The sequence below is a fragment of the Microtus oregoni genome, unplaced genomic scaffold, assembly GCF_018167655.1.
Source record: "Microtus oregoni isolate MIOR12 unplaced genomic scaffold, Mior012 000001F_ref0000356, whole genome shotgun sequence".
Classification (NCBI taxonomy): domain Eukaryota; kingdom Metazoa; phylum Chordata; class Mammalia; order Rodentia; family Cricetidae; genus Microtus; species Microtus oregoni.
Genome location: NW_024543060.1, coordinates 90,879,130 through 90,905,785, shown reverse-complemented (window position 1 = coordinate 90,905,785; position 26,656 = coordinate 90,879,130). Strand labels below are relative to the sequence as shown.

The 26,656-nt window shown below is 46.3% G+C and overlaps 2 protein-coding genes across 2 annotated transcripts in view; one reads left to right on the top strand and one right to left on the bottom strand.

Annotated features, from left to right (window-relative positions):
• The window catches only part of Stab2 (stabilin 2), a 156,203-nt gene that overhangs the window by 51,512 nt on the left and 78,035 nt on the right, over nucleotides 1-26,656 (bottom strand). Inside the window, exons 30-39 of the mRNA XM_041676250.1 lie at nucleotides 25,963-26,010; nucleotides 24,485-24,621; nucleotides 23,976-24,090; nucleotides 21,286-21,363; nucleotides 9,570-9,668; nucleotides 9,373-9,480; nucleotides 7,880-8,011; nucleotides 3,784-3,912; nucleotides 2,282-2,338; nucleotides 631-723 (exon numbers count right to left, since the gene is read on the bottom strand). Coding sequence (XP_041532184.1) covers nucleotides 631-723; nucleotides 2,282-2,338; nucleotides 3,784-3,912; nucleotides 7,880-8,011; nucleotides 9,373-9,480; nucleotides 9,570-9,668; nucleotides 21,286-21,363; nucleotides 23,976-24,090; nucleotides 24,485-24,621; nucleotides 25,963-26,010 — 996 coding nt within the window. The remainder of the gene's footprint in view (nucleotides 1-630; nucleotides 724-2,281; nucleotides 2,339-3,783; nucleotides 3,913-7,879; nucleotides 8,012-9,372; nucleotides 9,481-9,569; nucleotides 9,669-21,285; nucleotides 21,364-23,975; nucleotides 24,091-24,484; nucleotides 24,622-25,962; nucleotides 26,011-26,656) is intronic.
• Nucleotides 11,649-15,401, top strand: LOC121458051 (activity-dependent neuroprotector homeobox protein 2-like). The gene is made up of 3 exons (XM_041667172.1): nucleotides 11,649-12,880; nucleotides 12,923-13,314; nucleotides 13,561-15,401. The coding sequence occupies exons 1-3, from the start codon at nucleotides 11,649-11,651 to the stop codon at nucleotides 15,399-15,401; spliced, it is 3,465 nt and encodes a 1,154-aa protein (XP_041523106.1).

Here is a 26,656-nt window from a genome sequence, read left to right as displayed (position 1 = left end):
AACCAGGGACCCTTCTGCTGGATGGTGCTTCATCTACAGAAAGAGTGGATGCTTTGGCATTCTCCGAGAGTCTCTTGTGGGTCAGGGAAGTCCCACTGGAGGTCTGTTTGCCTTCTCTGCCTTTATTATTAAGTGCAGTAAGACATAAGACTCTCTCCAGTCCCATGCTCTGCAGTGTATAAGCCCATGGAAGAAGGGGGCTCATCCTCCGGGGAAGAAGCAGGACAGTAAGTCATAAGGAAATTTCCAGAACATTTCAAAGTGACATTCAGAGATCCTGGGTATTGGGGTTCCATGTTCTGCATGACCGAGTGCCCTTGCTATGTCCTTTGTCTCCTGTTACATTTAATTAACTAATTAATGGCGCTAAGTGTCATCGCAGAAGCATGTGGTGAGAAAAGGGCCGGCCCCTTCACCTTCCACCCCAGGTTCCTCCTAACCCAGCTGAGGCTTGGCCTTTTACCCACTTTCTGGTTGCGGGTTTTCCCACATTTTCCTGTCACCGGCACTACGACAGCAGTGATGGAGATGAGGAGCAGGTGGGGAAGAGCCCCGCTGAAGCACTCTGGGAAGCTAGTGAGCGAATGACTGTACTGATACTGGGCACTCAGAAGGCTCGCGCATACTCACGATGACGGTCCTCACACACTTTGGCTGGCACCCCAGGAAGACGGACCTCTTCCCCTTGAAGTAAATGGTGTAGATGCACTTCCTGGTCTCACCCTGTGAAGTCACTCCTTTAGTTAGGAAAAGAGCATGCCAATTCCTCTAAGTGAGGAACTGGGTGACCCTTTTTCCCTAACATGTTCTGGAAAGGGTGGGTTGTGGCTTCTTGGTGCTACGTCATAAGCAAGAACACAAGAGAACCCCAGTGCTGTCCATTCTAGGGAGGGGGCAAAGCCCAAAGTTATACTGTAAAGCAGTGGTCGCCAAGAATGTTTTTCTAGAAGACTAAATCAAATTTGGAGGAATTTTTTTAAAAAGCCAGATAATAATATCCTTCCAGCCCCGTATATTCATTAAACTTAAGCTTTAATTTGTTTATTGATTTATAGTTTGCCAACTCCAAGAAAGAACTGTTTGCTCATAAAGATTTATAATATATACTCCCAAATTAAAACCAAGCGAGAGACCTGGTATTCGTTGTTTATCATGAATTATACAGAGACTCATTCTCTGTCATGGTTGTTAGTGGAAACAGCTTTTATATAAAAAGAAGCTGTAAGAAACAGATTGGTAATAAATTTAAAGACGTGTCTACCTTTTTAATGTTTACACCTGTTTCTTTGGGAAGGTCAGTTGTGACTTCAATTATAAAAGGGAACCAGGTGGGAGGAGCCTATCAGGCTGGCTCCGGGACAAGGAGACGGCCATCGCTCATAGAATAGCTTGCTGCTGTCCTTAACCAGTTAGTATAAAATGATGTAGAAAGTGAAACGTGCTTTCTTGGATTGCATGGTGGTTTATGGGCTCTTTCTATTTTCATTATGAATTAAATTTCCCTTAGTCCCTCACAATCCTGTATTCAAGGCTATGAAGACGCACACCAATGGGAGAAGCGTGCTCAAAGCATATTCTCCAGGCGTGACACAGCCATTGCAACCATGAGCTCATGGCTCTGGGCTTGCCCAAGACTGGGCCTGTGAGCCGTCAAGGACGGGGGAGGAGCCCATGGGGCCCTACTCTTCCCGAGGAAACTATTTGATGGATGGGAGGGGGTGTGTCATTGTCTTCAGTTCTGTCTTCCTTGCTGGAGACACGTTCCCATCATGCTCTGTGGACAGTTCCACATCCATGGCGACAGTAACAGCCCTGGTTAAACTCAGTGGGACATGATACAAAAGAGTGTGGGCAAGAGACTGGCTTGTGTGGGCTGATGGGTAAGAGAGGCTGGGGATGGGTTTAATCAGAATGTATTTTATATATGCTTAAGGAACTGACAGAATAAATTTCATTAATAAAAAGTAATAAAAAGATTTAAAAAAAAAAAAAAGCAAGTGAGCAGAGCCCAAGCTACCCCAGCCCCGATTCTGGACGGTCTATGCAGTGTGCCCAGCCGCCACAGGCTCCTGCTGCTGTGAGTTCCTCACCACAGGGGCCAGAACCTCCACCTGGAAGCCAAAGTAACCCCTTTCCTTAAAAAAATGCACAGTGCATAAAAAGCTAGAAATAAACCTAGGGAAGGAAGGGGGCAGAAGAAAATACATGCTTTCCAATTTGGACTCTCTCTTCTCTGGAGACTTTTTTTTTTTTTTAAATAAGATAAAAGTATTGTACTTACGAGTGGTTTTGTTCCAAGTGGGCAGATTGTTTCCTGGGAACACTTCACACAAATTCCCTTGGTAAGAAGTATAGAGATAAAGAGGTCATGTCAAGGTTATTAATTTCAGTGAATAATGAAGCTGCAAATAAGAGTTTGGAGCTGCAGGTTTTAGAACATCTGCTCGCCCCCCCTCCCCCCCCAGTGTTCTCTGGGACGGGCCTTTGGCTCCAGGTCTTGCATGTCTGAACACCGCTTTCATCTACAGCAAATCCAATAGCCTCTTAAAACACAGACATCGCCCACCTAAATCTGAATTCTCTAGCACCAACTGACTGATGCACTGAAGCCTTGTTTAGTGACCTGGGTCAGATGAAGAGACAATGTGTCACACACAGAGCCTGCCTTGACAAAACATGGTGCTGCTGGGGGCTACAGGTCTGGAACCCACCACCAAAATAACACATACAGAGAATACAAGACAGAAAGGCAGAAACTTCTGAGTGCCACCTTCCAGATGGGGAGAAGGTCACTGTGTCTCTACTGGTTCCTGCCTGACAGTGAAGTGTCACTTTGTGAATTGTTTCTAGGGCCAAGGAGCCTAGATATGAATTCCGTCTCTGCCACTTGCAGAACCTCCCCGTGGCTCCTTTTCCATCTGTAGATTGGAGACAGTCAACGTCCTTAGTTTTTGGGGGGTGCTGTGAGGATCACGTGGGTTAACATATGTAAAGTGTTTAGAGTGCTGGGTTAAATACCTAATAAACCCCAGCAGCTGCTCCTATCACTGACAGGTACCGCACTGTGCACAGCCTGCAGCCACCGGCTTGCCCTTGTGCATCCGCCCCGCACTGAATTGGCTCATTTCCACATGCATCTTCTGGTCCACCAGCCTTAGTCAGTACCTGTCTCGGGTGAACCACTGACCTCTCCCTGGCATGGTTTCCCTCTGCAGGGGAACTGAGGCTTCAGAATCTTGCTCAACACTGTCATTACCTCCCCTTCCCCAGGCAAGCTAGGCATAGCTCGTCCCATTAGGTGACAGCCTGCTGAGCTCTGGGCTGTGTCTGGCTCATCCCTGCCGTCTATAGCCTTGTATTCTTTGTTGGTACGCCAGAGATGCTCACAAAGCAGACGCCTCGTCAGTGCTCAGGATGGAACCCAGGCCTCATGCACATGAGGCCAGCACTTACTTCTGAGCTACAGGCCCAGTCATAACGAAGAAGGAGGTTTTGAGTTAAATTGAGATGACCTCATAGAAAACCCTTAAGTAAGACTGTTATTATTTAAAGATTTTTATTACATTTTGTGTGTGTGTGTGCGCATGTGTAGCTGTGTGCATGTTTGCAACTATACATGTGTGGAGGACAACTCGCAGAATTCACGTTGCTCCTCTCACCATAGGGGTCTTGGGGACTCTGTGGCAAGCACCTTCCCCCACCGAGACATCTCCCTGGCCCCATTTAAAATTTTTAAAAAATCGTAACCAATTATTTTCCCCGCTGGCCCTTGATATAACTTACTCCCACAATGGTGGTGTTGTTTTCGTCACATCTGTTCTTCTGAATTTCCAGAACTTTCCCCAGACCGTGGATCACTCCTTTATCTGTGGCCACGTTGGTGTAGTTTATTGGAGCGTCATTTACAAACAGCTGCGAATGAGAGAATCGGACGTGGTTTTATTAAGGTGGTATTCAGGGAGATGCAGAAGACAGGAAGTGGGGCCCTCAAAAATATGACAACAGGCCAGGCGGTGGTGGCGCATGCCTTTAATCCCAGCACTCAGGAGGCAGAGGCAGGTGGATTGCTGTGAGTTCGAGGCCAGCCTGGTCTACAAGAGCTAGTTCCAGGACAGGAACCAAAAACTACAGAGAAACCCTGTCTCGAAAAATAAAAAATAAATATGACAACAGTCTGGGAGATATTCCGGTTTGGCTGGTGTGGAAAAGGGGAATCTGAATCACAGTCCTGCAAGTGGCCCTATGAAGCTGTGTGGTATTGGGCCAATGGCTTTCCCAAACCTCAGCATTCCTCTTAGTAAAGGAAAATGTCGCTCTACATCATCTCCAGGGCATGTCCCATCTCTCAGATTAACTGGTTTATGTTTGTTTTAAAATGGCCTCCTTAAGAGCCCAGGCTGTGCCAGCTGAGAATCTGGCTTTATGGACACGCTCGCCTGTGCTGTGTGGTCCACAGGCATGGGCGTCTCCCCTAACCAAGACACAGGGAACACAATGCACCCTTTCCGCGTGTCTCTAGCTCGCGGCTAATTTTCCAGCAACTCCTAGGAAGGCAAAAATGAGAATGAGGATGGACGAGGGAGAAAACTTAGTGCGTGGAGCATAATGTGTCGGTCTTCAATAAGGATTTAAAATTCACAAAAGTATCAAATGGCATCATCAACGATTCTTACTGTTGAAATCGCTACTGAATATGACTGGCTCTCTGTTTGGATGTTGGGGTATGTGAGGGCTGAGCTCCACACTGCCATTTCAAGGTCAACGAACACTGAGAAAACCGTGAGGAAAACTCATTTAGGCTCAAATAGTGACGACAGCACAAACTTCCAGAACTCCAAGATGTTGAGCTATTTTTGAACACCCCGAGAGCAGAACATCTGATGTGTTCCTACTTAATTTGGCACTTAACGGATCTGAATCGTTTCCACCATGAGATATATGCAGGGAATTAAGGGTTTCGTTGAAAATTTTACATAAACACACCTACTCAATTAGAAAGCATTTTCCCTCTGCTGCCATGGCCACAGAGAAAGCAGAAGCAATGCTTCTATTGTTAAAGTCTGCTCCAAATCGGGAGATTTCTGGGCTAATAGAAAATGAACGACACAGCACTGACGGGAGCTCCATTAACAGCATTAATATTCATCTCTACCTCACGAAATAGAGAGGAAAGACTAAAAATAACAACAAAAAAGCTTTCTATCAATAAGATCATTGCTATTTCTGAAAAAATAAATTTATTTATAAGGAAAATGTATCTGCTAGACTCTGAACATGAATATGGAGTCAGAGTTTGGGATTAGATTATTCTACAAGCAATGAAGAAAGTAAAAGAGTTCTTTATAAAAATCTTTGGATTTTTTTTTTTTAATTTTAGTTTTGGATTTTTGAAACAGGATTTCTCTGAATAACAGTCTTGGCTGTCCCGGAACTCACTTTGTAGACGGGGCTGGCCTCGAACTCACAGAGATCTGAGTGCCTCTACTTCCCAAGTGTTAGGACTAAAGGCACGTGCCACTGCACCTGGATTTAACTAGATGTTTACATTATTTTTTTAAGGTTTACATACAAATTTATTTATTTCAATGATGGCATCAGTGAAGAAATTTTCAAAGATTTTATCTTGTTAAAGGATCAAATAATATTATTGCTTCTAAGACTGCACCATTAAATGCTCATTCCAATACAGTGTGCTTGCACTCTCCTGCTGCCCTCCATGTCCCTCTGGCAAGTCCTTGCTACGTAGCTGAGCGTCTTAATTACCGTCCTGTTGCAGTGAAGAGATACCCCGGCCAGAGCAACTCTTATAAAACGAAGCATTTAATGGAGGGCTGGCTTACAGTTTTGGAGAGTTAGTCCACGCTCATCACGGAGGGGAGCAGACAGGCATGGCACTGGGGCAGTAGCTGAGAGAGAGACAGAGAAAGACACAGAGAGGGAGAGGGAGGGGGAGACAGACAGAGAGAGAGAGAGAGAGAGAGAGAGAGAGAGAGAGAGAGAGACAGAGGAAGGGAAGGAATGAGGGAGGGAGAAGCTGGGTCTGGTCTGAACTTTCGAAACTTTAAAGCCTGCTGCCATACCTATTCTAAAAAGGCCACACCTTCTAATCCTTCCCAAACAGTTCCATTAATCAAGGACCAAGCATCCAAATGGAAGACCCTATGGAGGTCATTCTCATTCAAACCATGACCCTCGGGTCACCTTAGGACTCTCTTAAACTTGTGATCCTTCTTCCTTAGCCTCTGTGACGTAAGGTAGTGCCATTTGGAAGAATCTTAACCAAGAAAATGCCTTTTTAGGATTGGCCTGTAGGCACATACGTAGAGTCTTTTCTTGATTGATGATTGATGTGGGAGAGCCCAGACCATTGTGGGTGGTACTACCCCTGGGCAGGTGGTCTGTGGGTATGTAAGAAACAAACTGAGCAAGCCAGCAACTAGCCGGTAAGCAGCACTTCTCTGTGGCCTCTGCTCCAGAGCCTGCCTTGCCCTCTCTCATGGCGTTTATCACAGCAACAGAAAGCTTCACTAAGACTGTCTCCATAATCTCCATGCCTGGCTCCACAGTGGCTCTATTTTTTTTTTTTTGAGATGGTTTCTCTGTGTTTCCCTGGCTGTCCTGAAACTCACTTGGTGGACCAGGCAACAAATTTTTCTTCTGATAATTTATTTTAGAATTATATTATTTCTTGTTAAATTTTCATACAGTTTTAAAATGTGGCATTTGCACTACAGGAGCAGAATTTTATATCACAACTATAATAACTAGTTTCAGGAAGTCTTTTTTATGAACGCTAACCATTTAACTATGTAGGTATCGTGTGAGGTGATCATTGGAATGCCACTGTGGTGGTGGATGTATTCCCATGATTATGCGATATTAATGGCCATTTGTTTGACTGCAGAACTTAATGTATATCACTAGTGTTACGGTTTAAGTAAAAATGCTGCAGATCCCCAAGTGGTTACAGCAGGTAGCGGGCCATGAGACAACGCTGCAGGTCCCCAAAGTGGCAGCAGGCAGGCAGGCTGAGAGCAACCAGTCTCAGGCAGGGACCGTGCGGTTCCCCAAGTGGCTGCAGTGGGCCATGAGGGGCAGTGAGTCCCAGGCAGGGAGCCTTGTGGTGGGAGAGAGACCTCAAGGGGACAGCCAGTCCCATAAGGAGAGACAGATGGATGGGCACACCACGAGACCACGCCGCAGGTCTCCGAAGGTGGCTGGTTCTGGGCAGGGAGCTACGTGGCTGGCAAGAGACAGAGATATGGATAATCACACCATGCAGAGTGAGGTTGGATATTTATTTAGTGGGTTATAAAGGGGAAAAGGGAAAAGGGGAGAAGAGCAGAGAGAGAGACACAGAGACAGAGAGAGAGAGATGGGGGAAGGGGAGAGGTGGGGAGAAGGGAGAGACAGAAGCTGACAGAGAGAGATGGAAAGGAAGGGATTCAGGATGGAAGCTTAAGATCAGCTTGCCTTGGCAGGGAGGGAGTGGGCGTGGCTTGTCTCTTAAAGGGACAGAGCAGACCATTACAACTAGACTCCTGAATTCCTGAAGCCAGTGCCACACCCTGCAAGTTTTTTTGAGAAACAAAACCTCCCTTCCATCTTGCAGACTGAAGATACTCTGTTAGGTTGAGTGCCTGTTACTGTTTGGACTCCAAAGTTGGTAGGGCTTGGCTGATCACATGACCTGTGAATGGGAGACTGAGCATGTCCTTTATCCACTGCTTTCTGATTCAACAGAAACAACCTTTCCTTGTTGATAAGGCTTAGGAGGACAGGAGGTATTCTTCCAGTATGGAAGAGATGAGGGTTGAGAGTCTCTGAGACACCTGCTCTTGAGTTTTTTTTTGTTGTTGTTTTTTGTTAAGAGATGTACCTGATCATTGTGGAGAAAGAAGCCGAGGAGGTAGGAGAAGCCCAGCATGGTCTCTCGGTGCATGCCATTGTGCAAGTCATTCTTCAGGAGCTTCTCCTCCAGGACCACGTGGTACCGAAGAATGTCTTCCTCCTGTGTCACACACATAAGGAGAAGTCAGCCAGTGGACTAGATTCGGCTCCACTGTGCTGGAGCCATGGGGCCACAAAGAGAAGTAGTGCCTTGTCCGTGTGCAAGACACCAGAGCACAGAGGTATTAGGCAATAAGGCGAGCTGTGAATCTCCAGGTAGGACCGCCAAGAGCACCTAGACGAGCATGATCCAAGCAGTGAGTAGATTTTGAAAATGATTTCTTTGATATTACAAAGATTTCAGCTTCAAAAATTGAACATAAAAAGAGCTTTAGCAATTAATATCATAAAAATTATATACTTCTAAATAAAATAGAAAATATCACTGACAAGAACATGAAAATTATTTCAAATATTTTAGTACCATTAAAACAAAATATTCCCAAGTAGAAACATGCTTTCAAAAACACTATCCAAAATAACTGCAATCAATTATATCAATGCAAAGAGTTTTGAAATAAAAAAAAGTGCTGTTGGGAGGTAGTGGAGCAGACCTTTAGTCCTAGCACTTGGGATGCTCTCTGCAATTTTGAGGCCAGTTTGGTCTACAGAGTGAGTTCCAGGATAGCCAGCGCTGTCACCCAGATAGAAAATGTCTCAAAAGACTAAAAATACCAAAAAAAAAAAAAAAACAACCCAGAATTGCAGTGGCAAAGGGGTAATTTTTTCTGACATTAAAAGATAACACTGTGGAGAAAATCTATCTGCAAATGCTCAAGTGGTTTCCACTTACATAATTAGTTTGGACTGTAATTATAGATAATTATAATTCTTTGATATGCAAATTAATATTTTCATATCCCTAATGAGATGTTAAGGACATTTTTTTTCACATAAAAAGGGAATACATACTTTCATGAACACTAGGTAAATTATATTTTCGTTTCTTTCTTTCTCTGTTGTGGGACAATCCTTCTGTATACTTTGAATATGCATTACTCTCATTGGTTAATAATAAAGCTGATTGACCTATAGCAAGGCAGGATAAAGTTAGGTGGGACAATCAAACTAAGGGCTCACAGATGAAGAGGGGTGGAGTGGAGAGAGATGCTAGCGAGCTGCCCAAGAAGCAAGATGCCAGAGGACTGGTAAGGCCACATGACAATACACAGAGTAATAGAAATGGGTTAATTTAAGATATAAGAGCTAGCTAGAAATATGCTTGAGCCATTGGCCAAGCAGTGTTATAATTAATATAGTTTCTGTGTGAATATTCAGGTCTGGGCAGCCGGGAAACCAATGTGCAGTTTCTGTCTACACTCTACATGTACACACACATGCACACACCCACGCTCACAACCCCATTAAAAATAGAAGTCAATCTTAAAGAGAAAAACGTTGATGATGGCGGGTGATACTTACTAGAGTCGTGGCTTTCTTCTCCCTGATATAACTCTCGATGGCTTCATTGTTTGGAGCAAACACAGTGTAAGCGTCTGCAGCCTCGATCGCGCTTGCCAGATTGTATTGCTGCAAAGCAAAGACAGGGCAGCCAGTGAGGGCACTGCCCGGGCCCTGGCTGCTTCACAAGATGGTTATGCAGAGAAGATGGTACTTGCAATGATATAGCCTCGGAAGATGGAGTAGTCGGGCATCTGGTCCAGACGGGTGAGGAGGTTTGGTAGGGAGCTAGTCAGACTTCTTTGGGGCACCAGCACCTGGGAACAGAAAGCCCCGAAATTCTATTTAGCAAATTTTGGTACCGTTTGCTGTCCACATGGAAGCTCTGTTGGGTTCTTTGGGCAGAAGTGACTAAAAACTTTTTGGTAATTTTCAGAACAAGTTATTCCAGGATGCAAAGTGATCACAATAGAAGAACTGAAAATATTCGTTCTCCTTAAATTTACTCTCCATTTGGGGAAAACGTCCTCTCATGCAAAAGACTTTTTAGCTCTCCTTAGGAATCCCCTCTAACTTTCATGAACTTAGCCTTTGAATTCTTTGCTTCTTATCCTGGGACCCTTAAGTCTACTATAAACCTGAATTTGCCTTATAAGAAAACATGTTGCTTGGTAAAAAGCAGAAGATATAGGGCCATTTTCCATACATAGTTAGATTTCTGGCTGTGTGTGCGTGCGATCCAGGTCTGGAGCCCAGGGCCTCGTGCAAATGTGCAAATGAGCTGTTGCTGAGACCTTCCCCCAGCTACGCGACCCCTCCCTTTTCCTCCCAATCTTCTCCTTCTAGAACCTGAATGCGGTAACATTTCTTTTCCCCCTCCCTGCAGTCTCGGCCGACACTGATGGGGCCCTGGTCGCCCTGGAAGAGCTCAGCAAAGGACAGGGGGCGCTCGACAGAGACAGTGAACCAAGACCCCAAAACGTCATCTGCTGGAGGAAGACTGAGACCGGAAGAGGAGGAGTTGAGGCCCTGAGGCACTCGCCATGCCATTGGCTGCCGGGTGTGAGTATGCAAATGAAGGAACGTCACTTCCGGAGCTCTCGGAATGCCATCTTCGCCATCTTCTCGCGCGTGACAGTGCAGGAAGACGGACTGGTGGAGAGCAGCGCTGACAGCCAGCTGAGGAGCCGGCTTTGGTTCCCGAGCCAGGCGGTGACCGGAGGTGAGTGTGTGGCTGGAGGCCATCGTGTGACTGGAGGGTGGGTGCCAGGCCATTGAGTGGCTGGAGGACGGGCTTGAGGCCATCATGTGACTGGAGGGCCGTCACGAGGCCATTGCATGACTGGAGGGCAGGCGCAGGGCCATTGCGTGACTGGAGGATGGGCTTGAGGCCATCATGTGACTGGAGGGCAGGCGCGAGGCCATTGCGTGACTGGAGGGCAGGCGCGAGGCCATTCGTGACTGGAGGGCGGGTGCGAGGAGGCCATTGAGTGACTGGAGGGCGGGGAGACGGGCGCAAGGCCATTGTGTGACTGGAGGGCAGGTGCGAGGCCATTGCGTGACTGGAGGGCAGGTGCGAGGCCATTGCGTGACTGGAGGGGGGGGCAGACGGGCGCGACTGGAGGCGGGGAGATGGGCTTGAGGCCATTGAGTGGCTGGAGGCCATTGAGTGACTGGAGGGCGGGCTTGAGGCCATCATGTGACTGGAGGGCGGTCGCGAGGCTATTGTGTGACTGGAGGGCAGAGGCCATTGCGTGACTGGAGGGGGGGAGACGGGCGTGAGGCCATTGAGTGGCTGGAGAGCGGGCTTGAGGCCATCATGTGACTGGAGGGCGGGCGTGAGGCCATCATGTGACTGGAGGGCGGGCACGGGGCCATTGCGTGACTGGAGTGGGGGAGACGGGCGTGAGGCCATTGCGTGACTGGAGGGCAGACGTGAGGCCATTGTGTGACTGGAGGGCAGGCGCGAGGCCATCTCATGACTGGGGGGTGGGAGGGAGCGAGGCCATTGAATGACTGGAGGGCGTGACTGGAGGGTGGGCGAGGCCATCGGTGACTGGAGAGTGGGGGGGGAGGGCGAGCGCGAGGCCATCTTGTGACTGGAGGGGGAGGGCGGGTGGGAGGCTGCAGTGCGACTAGAGGGCGGGAGAGGGCGGGTGAGCCCGTCGTGTGACTGGAGGGCATGGCCGCAGGGCATGGCGGGGAGGCGGGAGGAGGCGGGTGCAGGAGGAGGAGCTGTGGGAGGAGCTGTGGCACTGAGCAGAGGCTCGGCTATTGCAGGGCCCACCGCTTCCGCGATGTTTCAAGTTCCCGTGGACTGCCAGGACTTCATCAGGATCCTGCGGCCGTGGGTGAAGAGCGTTCTCCATGACGTAGGGCTGCAGAGCTGCCAGGAGTCCTTGCAGGCCCTTCAGGCCTTTGCCCCCGGGGACAGGTACTTCCTCAATACCTCCTGGCCCGACGTGGCCCCCAGGGGGCTTTTCAGAAAGAAGGTGAGATTCCGAACCAAGCCGTACTGCTGCACCCTCTGCTCACACTCAGCAGACATGCTCTCTTCTCTCAAAAACCATCTGCATCGGTGCCACGAAGACGAGGCCGACCAAGAGCTGCAGATCCAGTGCCCCGATTGCTCATTCGTTTCACGGTCCAGTGTGGTGAGCAGGCACTTCTCGTTATTCCACGAGATGGCCGTGCAGGATCAGAGTGCCCAGGATGGGAAGCCCTTGAAGGGCTACATAAAACAGTTCACGTGTTTGAAGTGTAGCTTTTCCAATACCACCTTCGGTAGCATGAAGAAGCATGTGCTTCTCACCCATTTTCAGTTCTTACTTAATGCCTACGTTGGCTTTCAGAGTCAGGAAGAACAGGCGCAGCCAGAAGCCAACACTCTACTGGCTGGGAGATACTATTGTAGAAAGTGTGGCGCCACTGTGTGCAGCCAGGGTGGTCTGATGTCCCATATTCTGACATCAGATCTACACAAGGACTTGGAGAATAAGCTGCGGTCTGTGATTTCAGAACACTACAAGCGGCCTGGGCTTCTGAAGCAGGTGCCCGTTGCTCCAAAGCCACAGGCAGGCTTGGCCAGGGCAGCAAACAGTGCTCCACGTGCAGCTGCTGGGGCAAAGCCACGTCGGTCCCGTCCTGCTTTGTCAAAGAACTCTCCAAATCCAGCCATTGCAAAGTCAGTGACCTTGACCCAGCTTGTGGCCACTGCCCAGGTACAGCCACCAGCGGGGGTCCCAGGCACATCCTGGAGCCTCACTGATTCTGTGCCTACTGCTGCCCAGTCCCACATAGCTATTGTCTCCAGCCCTCTACCGGTGGGCCAGACCAGCCTCACACTGCAGCCTCCAGCTCCCTCGACTGTCCTCTCCTCAAACAGGACTTCACCTAATAAGCCTATCGACCCTCCTGTACTGCCCCTGAATCAGCCCCTTGGGCCTGTGAAAAAGTCTGTTAGAATGAGCGATCTCCCAGTGAGTCAAGTGATCCCATCTGGACTTTCATCCCTTACACAGCCCGTGGGGTCTGAAAGTCAACCAGCAAGACCTCTGGTCAGATCAGTGAGGCCAGCAAGCAGGCCAGTGGAGCCCACAAGCAGACAAATCAGGCCTGGTACCCTATCTTGTGTTTCTGCCAGTCCTGGGGTTCTGCAGACCACATCACCAGGAGCAATTTCTGTGGGTCAGGTGGTCTCGTTGGCAGTCCTTCCTGAAGGTCAGATGTCCCCTGCTTCTGTGATGCCTGTACAGCTAGCAACTTCTGGGGTCCTTCCCACTGGCCCAGCAGTCCAGCCCAGGGTTCTCCATGTAGATCAGGCTGCCTCAGCACAGGCTCGCCCCTCTTGTCAGACAGTGTCCATTAGGATTCTCCCTGCAGATCAAGTGGTATCATCTGGGTTGCATTCCCCCAAACAGCTGATGATCTCAGATGTCCCTGTGAACCGGGATGTGAGCTCTGGTATTCCTCTGCTTGGTCAGCCTGTTACATCAAGAGTCCTTCCTGCAGGCCCACCAGTTAGACCCAGTGTGCTCCAGCTTAGTCAGTCTGTTACATCACGAGTCCTTCCTGCAGGCCCACCAGTTAGACCCAGTGTGCTCCAGCTTAGTCAGTCTGTTACATCAAGAGTCCTTCCTGCAGGCCCACCAGTTAGACCCAGTGTGCTCCAGCTTAGTCAGTCTGTTACATCAAGAGTCCTTCCTGCAGGCCCACCAGTTAGACCCAGTGTGCTCCAGCTTAGTCAGTCTGTTACATCAAGAGTCCTTCCTGCAGGCCCACCAGTTAGACCCAGTGTGCTCCAGCTTAGTCAGCCTGTTGGCACCGGCATCTTGCCAGTGAGCCAGCCAGTGAGCCAGCCAGTGAGCCAGCCAGTGAGAGCTGAAACTTCACAGAACACCATGTTCCCCAAGTCAGGCACTGTTTTCAGGAAGCTCCTCCCGACAGGGACACAGGTTAATGGGAAACCCATTTACATGCTGGACCCAGTGCCTGTCACTCTACCTATTATTCCTCAGGGTGCTAGCCTCATGATTGTCACTCCGCCCCAGGTGCCCAACCAAGTCCTGTCCCCCAGTGTGGGTCCACAGATGTCCAGTGCTCTACCTAGCTTGTCCTCCTCTCGGGGGCTGGTAAACACTGCAGACCAGAATCTATTTGTTCAGGTCTCTTTACCCGAGGTGAAGGTGAATATGGTTGTCAGGCAGGCCAAGCAGTGGAAAACCTGCCCAATTTGCAATGTATTCTTCCCGTCCAATGTCTACCAGGCTCACATGGAAGTGGCTCACAAACCAAGTGAGTCCAACTCCAGTGAGAAGTGTGAGCCAGTAAAGCTGGCAGTATGTGCGCCATTTCTGAAGTGGACAATGGAGAAGGCTGTGCGGTGCCTCTCCTGCAAATGCCTGGTCTCAGAGGAGGAGCTAATGTACCACTTGCTCACACATGGCTTAGGGTGCCTGTTTTGCCCATTTGCTTTCCACAGCCTGCAGGATTTCTTGGAGCATAGCAGAATTAAACACCATGGGAGGAGGAAGCTGTCTTTGGAGTATAGTAACAGGGGCTTCCAGTTGAGCCTGGATGCTAATGGCGACCTGTTGTTCCCCTATCTTGATTTCATCATCACTCTGCCAAGAGAGAAGATGGGAGAACAGGAAGTCTGCCTGGCTATCCTCTCAGGGATACATTCCACATCCCTGGTTCCCTTGTATGTTAAGGTGAGGCCTCAGGTTAAGGCTGTACCTAAGCTTCTTGGCAAACAAGAGCTGACCTGTCCCCTCTGTTTGAGCACATTCATGATAACCGAGGCCTACATGTTACATTTGAAGGACAGACACCATGTTATACCGACAGCCTGTACAGTATTCAATTCTCCTGCCTTCAAGTGTGTCCACTGTTGTGGGGTCTACCCTGGAAGCTTAACTACGGCAGCCGTCACTCAGCATTTGCTGCATTGTGAATGTGCTCCCAAAGACAACAGCTTAGACCGACAAATTGGGTCGGGTTTTGTTGCAGGCAGTGAACTGCAGTTCGCCAATAGGGAAAGGATTCCTGATTCTAAGTGTCCAGTAAAGAGAAAGTGGCAAGATGGCCATCTGGGGGCAGAAGATGAAAAGAGGAATGAGAAAGTTTGCTTGCCTGTCCTAAAGGATGATGCAGCATCGGGTTCAGAGGAAGGGACTAGTGCTATGCTTTTGAAGAGACAAAGGATTGAAAGTACAATGGATGGACCGGTTGCTGATGATAATTTATTCCAGATCCTAGCATTAGATCCTAGAAAATACAAAAACTGCTCCTATGAGAAAAAAAGGCAGTTTCTTAAAGAGTATTTCCATAAGAAACCATATCCTAGCAGAAGAGAAGTAGAACTGTTGTCTTTATTCTTGAAGATGGAAAGAGTTAATGTGGCTTTGTTTTTTGGAACAAGAAGATATATTTGTTTGAAAGCAATAGAAGTCCACAGACCCTCAGTACTTCTAGGCTTTGATACATCTCAACTTAAAAATGTTAAACACAGACTGAGCTTTGAGTGTGAACCAGAAAACTCAGCTTAAAGTTCCAGGCAGTAGTTTGAGCTGACTTTGTTGTGCTGGTTTCTGTGGCTTTTTCTCCATGTTTCAGGTACTCAGGAAGACTTGGGTTAAGAAGCAAATGTTACTCCAAATGTACTGATTCCCGTAGTTCAGTCTCTTAGTGACTCTTAAGTGTAACCACTCCCCTGTCATGTGAATTAAGTTTTGATATTCCATATATGGCTAATTCTCCTAGTAGCGTCCATCAAATGATATGAACCTGAAATCTACAAATACTTGTCTTCTCCTTTTAGGAAATTTCTGCTTGTTTGTAAATGATTGGTTGAAAATAAGAGTATTGTTCGGAGTATTTTGGGCATCAACCAAGAAGATAGCTATATTTAGAGAAAAGAGCATTGCTATGTGTATGACTTTCTAAGAACACAGTTTTAAAATTTATATTTTATTTTATATATGAGTGATGTGTATGACAGAAGAGGGCATCAGATCCTATTATAGATAGATGGTTGTGAGCCACGTTATGGTTGTTGGGAATTGAACCAGGGCCCTCTGGAAGAGTAGCCAGTGCTCTTAACTACTAAGCCATCTCTCCAGTCTCTAGCTCTTTTTTTTTTTGTTTTTTATTTTCTTTTTTTGTTTGTTTTTTGAGACAGGGTTTCTCTGTGTAACAGCCCTGGCTGTTCTGGAACTCACTATATAGACCAGGCTCGCCTGTCTCTGCCTCCCGAGTGCTGGGATTAAAGGCGTGCACCACTACTGCCTGGCAAAGAATACATATTTGAACATTAAATTCTGTTAATATTAGCTTGCAATATTATACTTTTTATTTATATTTTCAGTTTTCTCCTGAAAGCTTTAAAGAATACAACTCATAGAAAAACTAAATGTTTTCATTATTAAAAATATCCCTATCTTAGAGTCTTGTAAGCAGTTCACAATAAGTGTTCCTTTATAAATCAAGAGTTTGCAGAGGCACGACTGCATTCCAGTATGGACTTTATAGTGACAAGTCATCTCTCCATTAAAAGATAAGACAACTTTTTTTTTTTTAGCACATTTAGACTAGAAATCAAGAACACACACAGAGAACTCTTTCTTGCTTGAACTGTTCATAAACAGGTTGGAAGAAAGGTCCGTGGACACATATATACTATTTTTGCCTCTGTGCGGACTACCTGGAATGGATTACAGGTTTCAGGCTTGTGGTAAAAGGGGTAGAGCAGGAGCTCTGTCTTTGTGGCTGGAGAAACTTAGTTGATGTGTTAGAGTTGGGAAGATAACATTTCCTCTGCCCCAGGTATCAGGCATTGCTAAGGAATCTGTATTGAATTACTGTGTTGTATCTTCTATGGATACCAAGCCTTATGTTTTTTACACAATTTAAGGCATCAACGTTGTGCGTAGTAACATAGACCAGCCCAGTTAGGTCTGGAGTCTTTGCCTTTTTTTCTTCTCCTGGCAAAACACAACTTGTGAGGAAGAAGATGTGCTCAGGAAGAAGAACAAACACAGACAGAGGAAGTGTACTTGATTTTTATTCTGAGGAAGGTGGTGATTGTGTCTATTCCCTATTGGCTGGGGTCTGACCTCACAATCTTACTCACTTGGCAAATCTGAAAAGAATTGGTGCACAGGAAGTGGAAGAAGGGGAGCAAGGAGAGAAGGGCCATTGCTTCAGGCTATCCAACTCCTAGAATAGGAATAGTACTAAAACCTCTTAATTCCTTGTCCTAAATATAAGTTTTATAGTATTTGATAGAAAAGACATTTGATACTTAAAATTTTTCTTTTAAAACTGTTTTTTTTTCAAACTCATTACTGTGTTGTTTTTTTTTTCTGCCCTATCTTGGAATAAGAAACTACAATGGGGAGGAGGTACCTGTTTTGTAATAGCTTACTCAACTATCCTGAGTTAGATTCCTACTACAAAGGATTAGTTCTTTTTATTTTTAATTTTTTGAATTAATTCTTATGTATATTTCATTAGCATGGTTTAGGTGAGCCTGCCTTTCAAGGGATAGTTCTTTGACCAGGAGATTAACCTGCCTGCAATGAAATGCTAGGTTGATCATTGCCTTTCTCTGTGCAAAGGAGGAGCTTGTCTCCCTTCAGGTGAAGTACCAGAGTGCAGGGCTCCAGGAAGCATTACGGTGTGGCTATATAGATTTTCAGAAATGTAGCATTTGCATGCAATGCTTGTAACATGCATTCAGGCGGTTGTGAATCTTCTATAACTATTGGCTCACTAGTCAAATCTGAGGGCTGCTCAGATCTTTTTGTTGTTGTTGTTTACCTATTTTCAGAGTATCTACTGTGAATTAAAACTTGTTATACCACTGCCAAAAAAATAAATAAAGTGTTTTTTTGAAACCCAGTCTCAGAAATTTCTTATACATGTTGTCTGAGGGCTATTTTGTATCACAAAGGCAGAACTGAGTAGTGACGGAGATCGGGGACCTGGCAATTTAATATTTGCTATCTGGTTCTTTACACACAGATTGTTTCCAGCGCCTAGATTAGAGGAAGGCAGGAACATTTCTGAGTTTTGAAACCTTCCTCCTGTGGATTACTCCTTTCTTCCTTATTATCCTCATACTTATATTTTTATCTAATCCTTTAAAATTTGCTTTACTGAATCTCACCCTATACTTAAATAAAATGTTCCGTGTAAGCTCTCTAAATAACTCTCACCCTACAACAGCTCTGTTTGTTCCCGACAAATCTGCAAGAGATCTTTTAGATGTGGAGAAACTGGCTAAGGGTACCTTCATCCTTTCTACCGCAGACCTGACAGTTCTTTACATTGGTCCTCTGTTTTCTCCTGTTCTCTTCGATGCTCTGCAGCTCCCTGCTCTTTCTAGCTCATTTCCCTAGCAGTGGGACCAGTCCCTGACAGCCTACACCAACTCTGTGCTCACTTCTCTGGCAGTGAGACTGCTCACTGATGCCTACATCAACTCTGTCCATTTCCTCTCAGCAACCTGCTCTGTTTCCCCTGCCTCTGTTCCTCCCTAAACCACAACCTTTCCAGAAAATCACTTGGTTTAATTCTGTCACCACATCATCTGCTTTCAGCTCTCTAATTATTTTCCAAGTCTCTTCAAGAATGCAGGGCAGCAATTGCATGACCCATTGCAACCCATCAAGTTAAGACTCCCTACTATATGACCAGAGGACTCCTTCTCAATGGACCCAGAACTACCCACTCCAGCAAAAGCCCTTTTCAGCAAAAAACAGCTATAATGTCCCTGCTGTATGTTTTTATATACTCAGTGTTAGGAATGATAGTTTCCTGCTAAAAAATTACACTTCCCAGTTTCCCTTGTGGCTAGACCAAGCAGTGCCAGGAGCAAGGGACTATAGTGTAGTAGTTTTCACATATACAGCAAATGGGCTGGATTCCATCTTATGTAGCAGCATTTTTGGCATCCACACAGATGGGTGACATGATAGACCCTTGCCACAAATAAACATGGTCCCACCTGTGCTATGTCAGCTTGATAAGGTTATCTGAGGAGAGGGAACCTCAACTAAGAAAATAGAATCAGGTTGTGTCAGGCCTGTGAGGCATTTTCTTAATTAGCGATGGATGGAGGAGGCCCATCCTATTGTGGGCAGTGCCTTCCCCAGGCTGGTGGTCCTGGGTTCTATACGAAAGCAAGCTGAGAAAGCCACGAGGAGCAAGACAGTAAGCAGCACCCCTCCATGGCCTCTGCATCAGCTCCAGGTTCCTGTCCTGCTTTCCTTTGGTGATGAACGGTGATAGGGAAGTGTAAGACCTTTCCTCCCCAACTTGCTTTTTGGGCATGATGTTTCATCACAGCCTTATAAACCCTAAGACACCATCTAAGGTCAGGTTCATGTCACACATTTATGAAGGCCAGACTTCATAAAAGCTACCCCTTGAGGAGGGTTTTTTTTTTTTTTTAACTCTAATGGGCACAAATCAAAGTACTGTGAGCTGGATTTCTTGTGGCCAAATACCGTTATGCAGCACACAGCCCACACGACTGTACATAATGGTGTTATCAAAGGTGGCACGATGCCAGTTGATAGGAGTTTTTCAGGGAACTGCACAATCCAGGGGCAAAGAAGAGAGCAATCATAAACTCTTCATGTTCCCGTGAGTTCTTCCTTAGCCCAGTGACTTAACTTGGAGTGTTGACATGAGGATGATAGAGCATTCACCATCTAGTGTTGTAAGAAATAAAAGGGAAACCAGGTGGGAGTGATGCTTGGCACAGTGCCTGGAACCTAATGGACCTTCAGAAATTCCAATTATCATATATAGGGCAAGGTGCTTGTTCTGATGAGGGACACAGAGATGGGGCCACACGCCTCCCAGGATATAGTCACTAAAGGGTCCCAGGAAACAGGCATCACTATAGGACAATTGGTGGTTATGCCAAATAAGTGCCATACGGAAAATCCCATAGGATTTCGAAGGAAGAATGGAATCAAATCAGCATTTGTTGAGGGTCCTTTAGTAGCAAGTCTTGAAGTAGAGGGTGTTATTTAATCCCCACAAAGGAAGATGGATGAAGTTCGGAGAGGCTGTGTAACTTCAACAAGGTCCAACAGCTAGTCAGGAGGTAGGCTATCTAACTTCAACAAGGTGATACAGGTAGACAGTAGGTCAAGCCCAGACTAGCACATCAACATTTACTATGTAGACACGGGCTATGTGGGAAGGCCACAGAAGGGTTGGGGTTACTCTCCCATGGTAAAGAGCTCAGAGTAAGAGGTGCCGTCTTACTAAGGAAGTTGTGTTCATAAAAATAACATAAGGGAGAAGAGGCGACGGTGTGTGTTTGTGTACTCTGAGCCCAGAGCTCAGTATTTCGGCTGGACAGGCTGGTTAAAGATCTTTCTGTTTCTGCTCTCCTATGCTGGGTTTGCAGGTTCCACGAAGTTATAGCCATCTTTTTTCATGGACACTAGAGCTCTGAATTCAGCTTTTCAAGGCTGGTATGACGAACACTACCTACTGAGCTATCTCCCCAGCCCAATTTATATTTCTTTTTTTAAATGATTTTTTTATAAAGGAATTTTAGTACTCTGGGAAGCTAAGACTAAGAAAGTACAGCTGCTGAGAAGCAATGTCACTTGGTATCACATGGAGTTATAATTTCCCATAAGCACCGAATCTCCTGCTTAACAGTGTTGTGTTTTAAGATTCTGGATCATGCTGAAGGATTGCAAAGACTAAAAAACACAGAGAGTCACAAATAGCCTCTCTTTTGAACAGAAATAGTTGAGCTATGGCTTTTAAAAACTGAATATATAAGTACCAAGGGAGAGCAATTTTAACTAAAATGCAATTAATTGTTCCCTTAGCCCTCCACCTTCTGAAAGTTTCCAGTGTACTCGCAAGTTTTCAGTGTAGTAACTGAAAATTATGGGTTAGCTTACAATCCCGTTTCCCATTTTTTTCTTCTTGTAGTATTCTGTAAACATTATTGAATTGGGACTTAGGTGAAAGACAAAAATCTTAGGGTAGTTTTTCTGTGCTTTCCTATTTTTTCTCAGGGCTTTCTGTACCCCTTCATTTTAGGATCCAATAGTGCAGGGAGGAGAGTGGATAGTGGTAGCCAGTTGCTTTCCCCTCCCCTCCGTTCTTGATTTTAGGCTTGTGCCTCTTAAGATGTTTCCATATCCAAGAGAGAGTATGCATTGAAGGCCACACGCAACGGGAGCCCTGCTGCAGATGCAGGTGGCATGAGGTACAGCCGAGTCTGACTGAGTGAAGAGAGTCTTCATGAGGTTCTAACCAAGATGAAACACACTTAAGGTTCATTTGATACTAAGGCTAAGTATTTTTTTTTATTTGCCCCCAAACAGCCCTATATAGTAAACCATCACAGAGGGGAAAGCAATTCTGCCTGATGGGTAAGGGTATCTTTACCTTGTTGATGACGTGTATCACTCCGTTTGTGGCTGCATTGTCACCGTCCACAATGGATGCCCCCTCAATGGTGATATTCTGCAACCATAAGCACAGGTGGGGGGAGGTGAGTGTCCTTGGGGAATTGCATCACCTCTGGGGTGCCTGCCCCTTGAGCAGCAGTAACCTTCAGAGTTGTGGGCCATATGGACAGTGACTGTCTACCAATCAAGAGCAACTGAGCGCCAATTGTTTCGGTTTCATTTTCTTTTCCCACTGGGACTTCTGTTTGCAGAGGGATGTTTGCCTAACCCTGAGCAAGCACGTTTCATGAACAGAGGCCATGGAAACACAGCAGATCACCTTTCACATCTGGTTTTGTTAAAGGGGATGTTTTTATTGTGTTAGACACAGGAATGAACTTAAGAAAAATGCATATTTAATGATTATCTCCTCAGAGTCAGGGCCTTGACTGATTTATCTTGGGACCTGGATAGCCTGTGACACCTCAGGGTGGATGTTAACATTGCTAAGGAAATTGTTGGTTTGGAACACCAGTGGACTAGCCTGACTACAGTAATCACATCTGAGTATACACAAAGGCATGTTGTAAATTAACAAACAATTTACGATGCCTACCTTTTGTGTGCACTGTGGTACTTCAGTATGTTATATACACTGTGCAATGATCTAATTAGGGTATTTTGGCTCTGTCATTTGAATCATTCTTTCTTCCTGGGATGACAACATTCAGATCCCTTCTTCCAGCGATTTGATTTTCCAAGAGCACCGGAGGTTGAAAATAGGACTTCACATATGTGATCTTCCACTGAGCTACGTCTCCAACCCACGTTTTACTTTTCGTTTCAAAACAGGGACTCACTAAGTTGCCTAGGGCTGGCCATGACCTTACTCTATATCCAGGAAGCCTTGAGCTTGTAGTCCTCCTGCCTGGGCCTCTGGAGTAGCTGGGATCACAGTTCCATGGCACCTAGCTGGGCTCACCTATTTATTTGTAGACTGTAGTGTTGTTAGGCAGATAGACACAGCTGTGCAATATTCCTCAATGTTCTTTCTCACTAGCTGCATCTTTGCACCATTATCTTTTATAAAAAATATTTTATTTTTTTGAGACATGGTCTCACTGTGCTGGCCTGGAGCTTGTTATATAGATCAGGCTGACCTTGGACTCACAGAGAGCCACCTGCCTCTGCTTTCCGCAGGGCTGGGGTGAAAGGCATATGTCACCATGCCCAAAATATGTACCCAAAATCTTTATCTCATATATTTTATTTAAACAATTCAGAATATAATATGAATGTCATTAGAATTTCCAAAGATTTACAAAAGAAGGTTTATAAAGTATCTATGGAAGCCCTTGTTAGTTTTCTGCTATCTACATTAGCCAACAAGCCTAATGTTTAGACTCAACTCAGTGGGCTCTTTTCCTAATTCTCATAGGCTGAAAGGTAAGCTGGGAAGTTCTGAGCCTTTTCTGTCCGCAGCTGTTCCCACTTGCACGCTAGAACTCTCATTTTGATCCACTCATGGGAAGACTAACACTTGATCACTCGCAGCCACTAAGTCAGAATTCCCCCTCAGATGGGCACATGAGTCCTTGATAGACTCCAGGAATGCCAGAAAACCGGTTTCTCTGGAGTCTCACTCTTCCATGGCCACTGCCCAGGCTCCAGCATCAAGATGCACGTGTGTGCAGAGTAGGTACCTATTACAGGCTTGCAGTCCGGCTAACTCACATGACATCCGGTTACTGGCGATGATTCTGTTAGGAGCTGTGGGTTCCCAGTGTTACTTAACTCTGCACCAAAGCTGTGGCTCTCACTGCCCTTTTCCCTCTCTAGGACATGTCAGGAGGAGCTCCATGGTCTGCATTTTGGATCACTGCTTCTGAAAGTCTTTGTCTTTTTTCTTAAATTTTTTTCATACAATATATTCTTTATCATGTTTTCCCTTCCCTTCAAGTCCTCCCAGATTCTCCCCACTTCCTTCCCTGACTTTATGTTCTTTCTCTTTTACCCCCCCAAACACAAAAATGAAAATTAAAACAAATGACAATAAGACAAAAGATGCCAAACAAAATGAAAAGCACCCCCTGAAAAGAAACATGAGGTTCATTTTGTGTTGGTTTGCCCTGGAGTATGGTTGATATACCCAGTGGCACTCCATTGGATAAACTGATTTCCCTTTAGTGATGGCTAATAGTGATTGTCGACTTGGTGGGATCCAGAATCACCGTGGAACAAGCCCCAAGGAATGTCTACAAGGGACTTTAAAAACTAGGTTAACTGAGGCAGGACGGCCTACCTTACATATCAGAAACATTAGTGTATGAGCTGGAGTCTGGACTGCATAAACAATAGAAAGCTAGCCACTCTCCCTATTAATTTCTCCTGACTGTAGGCTGTGTGATCATCTGCCTTCAGCTCTTGCCATCATGACTTCCCCTCAAACTGTGAGCTGAACAAGCCTTAAGTTGCTTTTCTCAAATGCTTGATCACAGTGACGATAACATTAATGAATAGACTGCGGTAGCCCAGTTGTTTTTGTTTTTTAAGGGTGTACATGTGTGATCATTGTTGCAACTGGGTGATGCTCACACAAGCTCCTGTAAATTCCCATCACAAAAATTGAGAGAGGATAGCATGTGTAAAGGTGCCATGCTCCAGACAGCCAGTCGACATTGCTCTTACCCCGTCCGCCTTGTCCAGGCGAAGGAAGCTTCCTTGCAAGGATGTTGCTAGCATGTCGGAGGATGACAGGTTCTGCAGATCAGCCCCTCCATATGTGCCTCTTACTGTGTGATATCTACAGCATCAGATCATAAGGGTCACAGTCAATATCCATGCACCAGCTAGTGTCACTGACCAGGAGAACAAGTCCTGGGGCAGACTAGCACCCTCAGACTTCACCTTCTCCCCTGCAGTGGTCAGTCTCAGCTGGAATTAGTCATCACCACTCTGTGCCTTGCTGTTACATCTATCAAATGGGAATAAATTGTAGCACCTATCTCAGAGGTGTTGGCAGGGCTAACCAAATGGTATGCAAACCCCAGGGCTTGGTTTAGAGTCAGCTGTTAACAGGTAAAGTCCCCTGACCCAGGGAAGGGTGGCTAGGGACGTCCTAGGACAGCAAGCGTCACGTAGTTTCTCTGCACTGATGCCAGTCACACAACATGGAAAACAAGGTAAATGACACCCACTTTATCAGGGCTGGAATATTGTTCCGTGACAACCAGAAGGTTCTCTCATTCTTGTCCATGTCCTCAATGGCTTGCCGGGAAGGCGCGAGGACAGTGAGATTCGGGGTGGCAGACAGCATGGATTGCAGGGAAGCATCCTGAGTCACAGGAGGAAAGAAAATGGCCTGAATAGTGTTAGAGACTAGCTAGGCTGGCTTACGCCGTCAAAGATGATGGCTTTCCATGTGATGTAATTCTAGAGGGAGAGAGTGCTGGGAAGATACTAGGCTTTCCCTCCCCAAGCCCACCCAGCCATTGACTGATGATTTACATTCTTTTCTGAGATTTTTTTTTAATGTATGGATTTTCATAATGATACAGACTTTCCTGATTGGGTCATACTTTGTCATCGTAAGTCTGAATGAAAAGCCAGTTAAATAGCCTTGATGTGTATGTATGTGCGTTGTGTGTAGAACTAACTACACACACTACCTGAGTTCTTTGATGTTTTTAGAGTGAGCGTTTGAGGAAAGCAGGCAGAATGAGGGCCTGGGTCAGACTTAACTGCGTCTCATTCATGCCCAGAAGGTCTACTGCTATGTTCAATCATTGTATGAAAAAAAAAATCAACCGAAAATGAAAACCAACTCCAAACACTAAATCTTGGTTTAGAGAACTTGCTGATTTTCTGCTGAATACACTCGTGCTGGAACTGATGTGAAGCATCCAGCACTACAGCATTAAAGCAGGTTGGGGGAAGTGTGTCCTGTCTGACCCGCTCCTGGGCTGGCATCGCGTGTGGGGCAACACCGTTGTGCATGTGTGGTTGGAGGGAAGCTAACCTGCTCGGAGAGGAACCAGTCCTTTGATTGCCTGCAGGAGGAGGTGTACAGAGAACCTCCACTGTAGAAACAAGTGGTCCCTGGAATGTTCTGGAATGGATGGGGAGCTGTTCTCTGAGGAAGCACTGGCTAAGCAAGATCTATTTTGGTACAAACTTATTTAAAGAGACAAACAATCTGTTAGGATGTCTGACTAGGTCAGACGCTGGAGCAGGGTGAGCCTGGACTCTGTACAAAACTCCAGTGGGGTGAAGAGTAAGTTCTCCCAGCATGTTGAGCAGAGAGCCAAGCATATACGAAGATGTTAGCTGTAGGTCTAAACCTTGGTGCACTAGGGCATGAATCGTGCTATGCTTTCAAAGAGAGAACTACGGTGGATAGTACCATCCTTATGTATTTGAACTGCGTGTAACTCCCTATCCCAGCTTAACCCGGGCCATCACTTCCCAGCTTGTCTATACATGTTAGTACCAGTGTCCAGGCCAAGCCCCTGACTTATCAGATCAGAGTCTCCCGGGGTGTGGTGCCCCATGATTCTAAAGTGCAGGCAAGGTGGGGTGCTGCTTTTCAGCACCCCCCCCATTTCCTACGGCACAAACTCCAGTCCTCTAAAATGATTTATGTTGCTGACGTGAAGGTGCAAATGCGGGGACTCACGTTTATCCACTGGTAAAACACAGCTGCTTCGGAGAGACGTGACAGTTCCTTATCCAGAGAGGGGGAGAGAACACAGAAGCATCATCTCAGGGGGGTTCCGGACAGCCTGACCCCACCCTCGTGAGCTGTGTGCTCTCTGTAGAACCAGGCTTCCCAGTCTGTTGTGAGAGCAAGAGCTGCAAATGGCCTTCACACTCAGGGGCCTGACTGTTCTCCAGAGGACGCGACGGAGCAATGTTGCTATCTACAAAGTTCACACTTGAAAACCACATAACGAAGAGTAAAGGCAAAGAAAAAAAATGCAAAACAGATCTGATAATGTTTTCTATAAATTTTATAAATTTTGGATCCTAGCTATCTTGGGGTGCATAGGCCTGTGGTCTACAGTTTGGACATTGTCTGCTAGACTGAGGTAAGTCTAGCTTTTCCAATGTAAGCTCTTTCACATTAGAACTTAGCTGGTAAGAAACAGCGCCCACTCAGAGCCAGTGAGGAGCTGAAGACTGGGGCATGGGGTTACTGTCCCTGGCTCGCACTGTGGCTTCACCTTGGCCTGCAGACAGCTGCTTTGGAGGGATCTGAGCCATGCCTGGGTGAAGACGGCGCAGGGACAGGCAGGAACAGCAGAGGCTTTGAACTTTAGTTTGTTAGGAAGGTTAGGGACTTGGTGGGGAGTTGGAACTGCTGGAGGGTT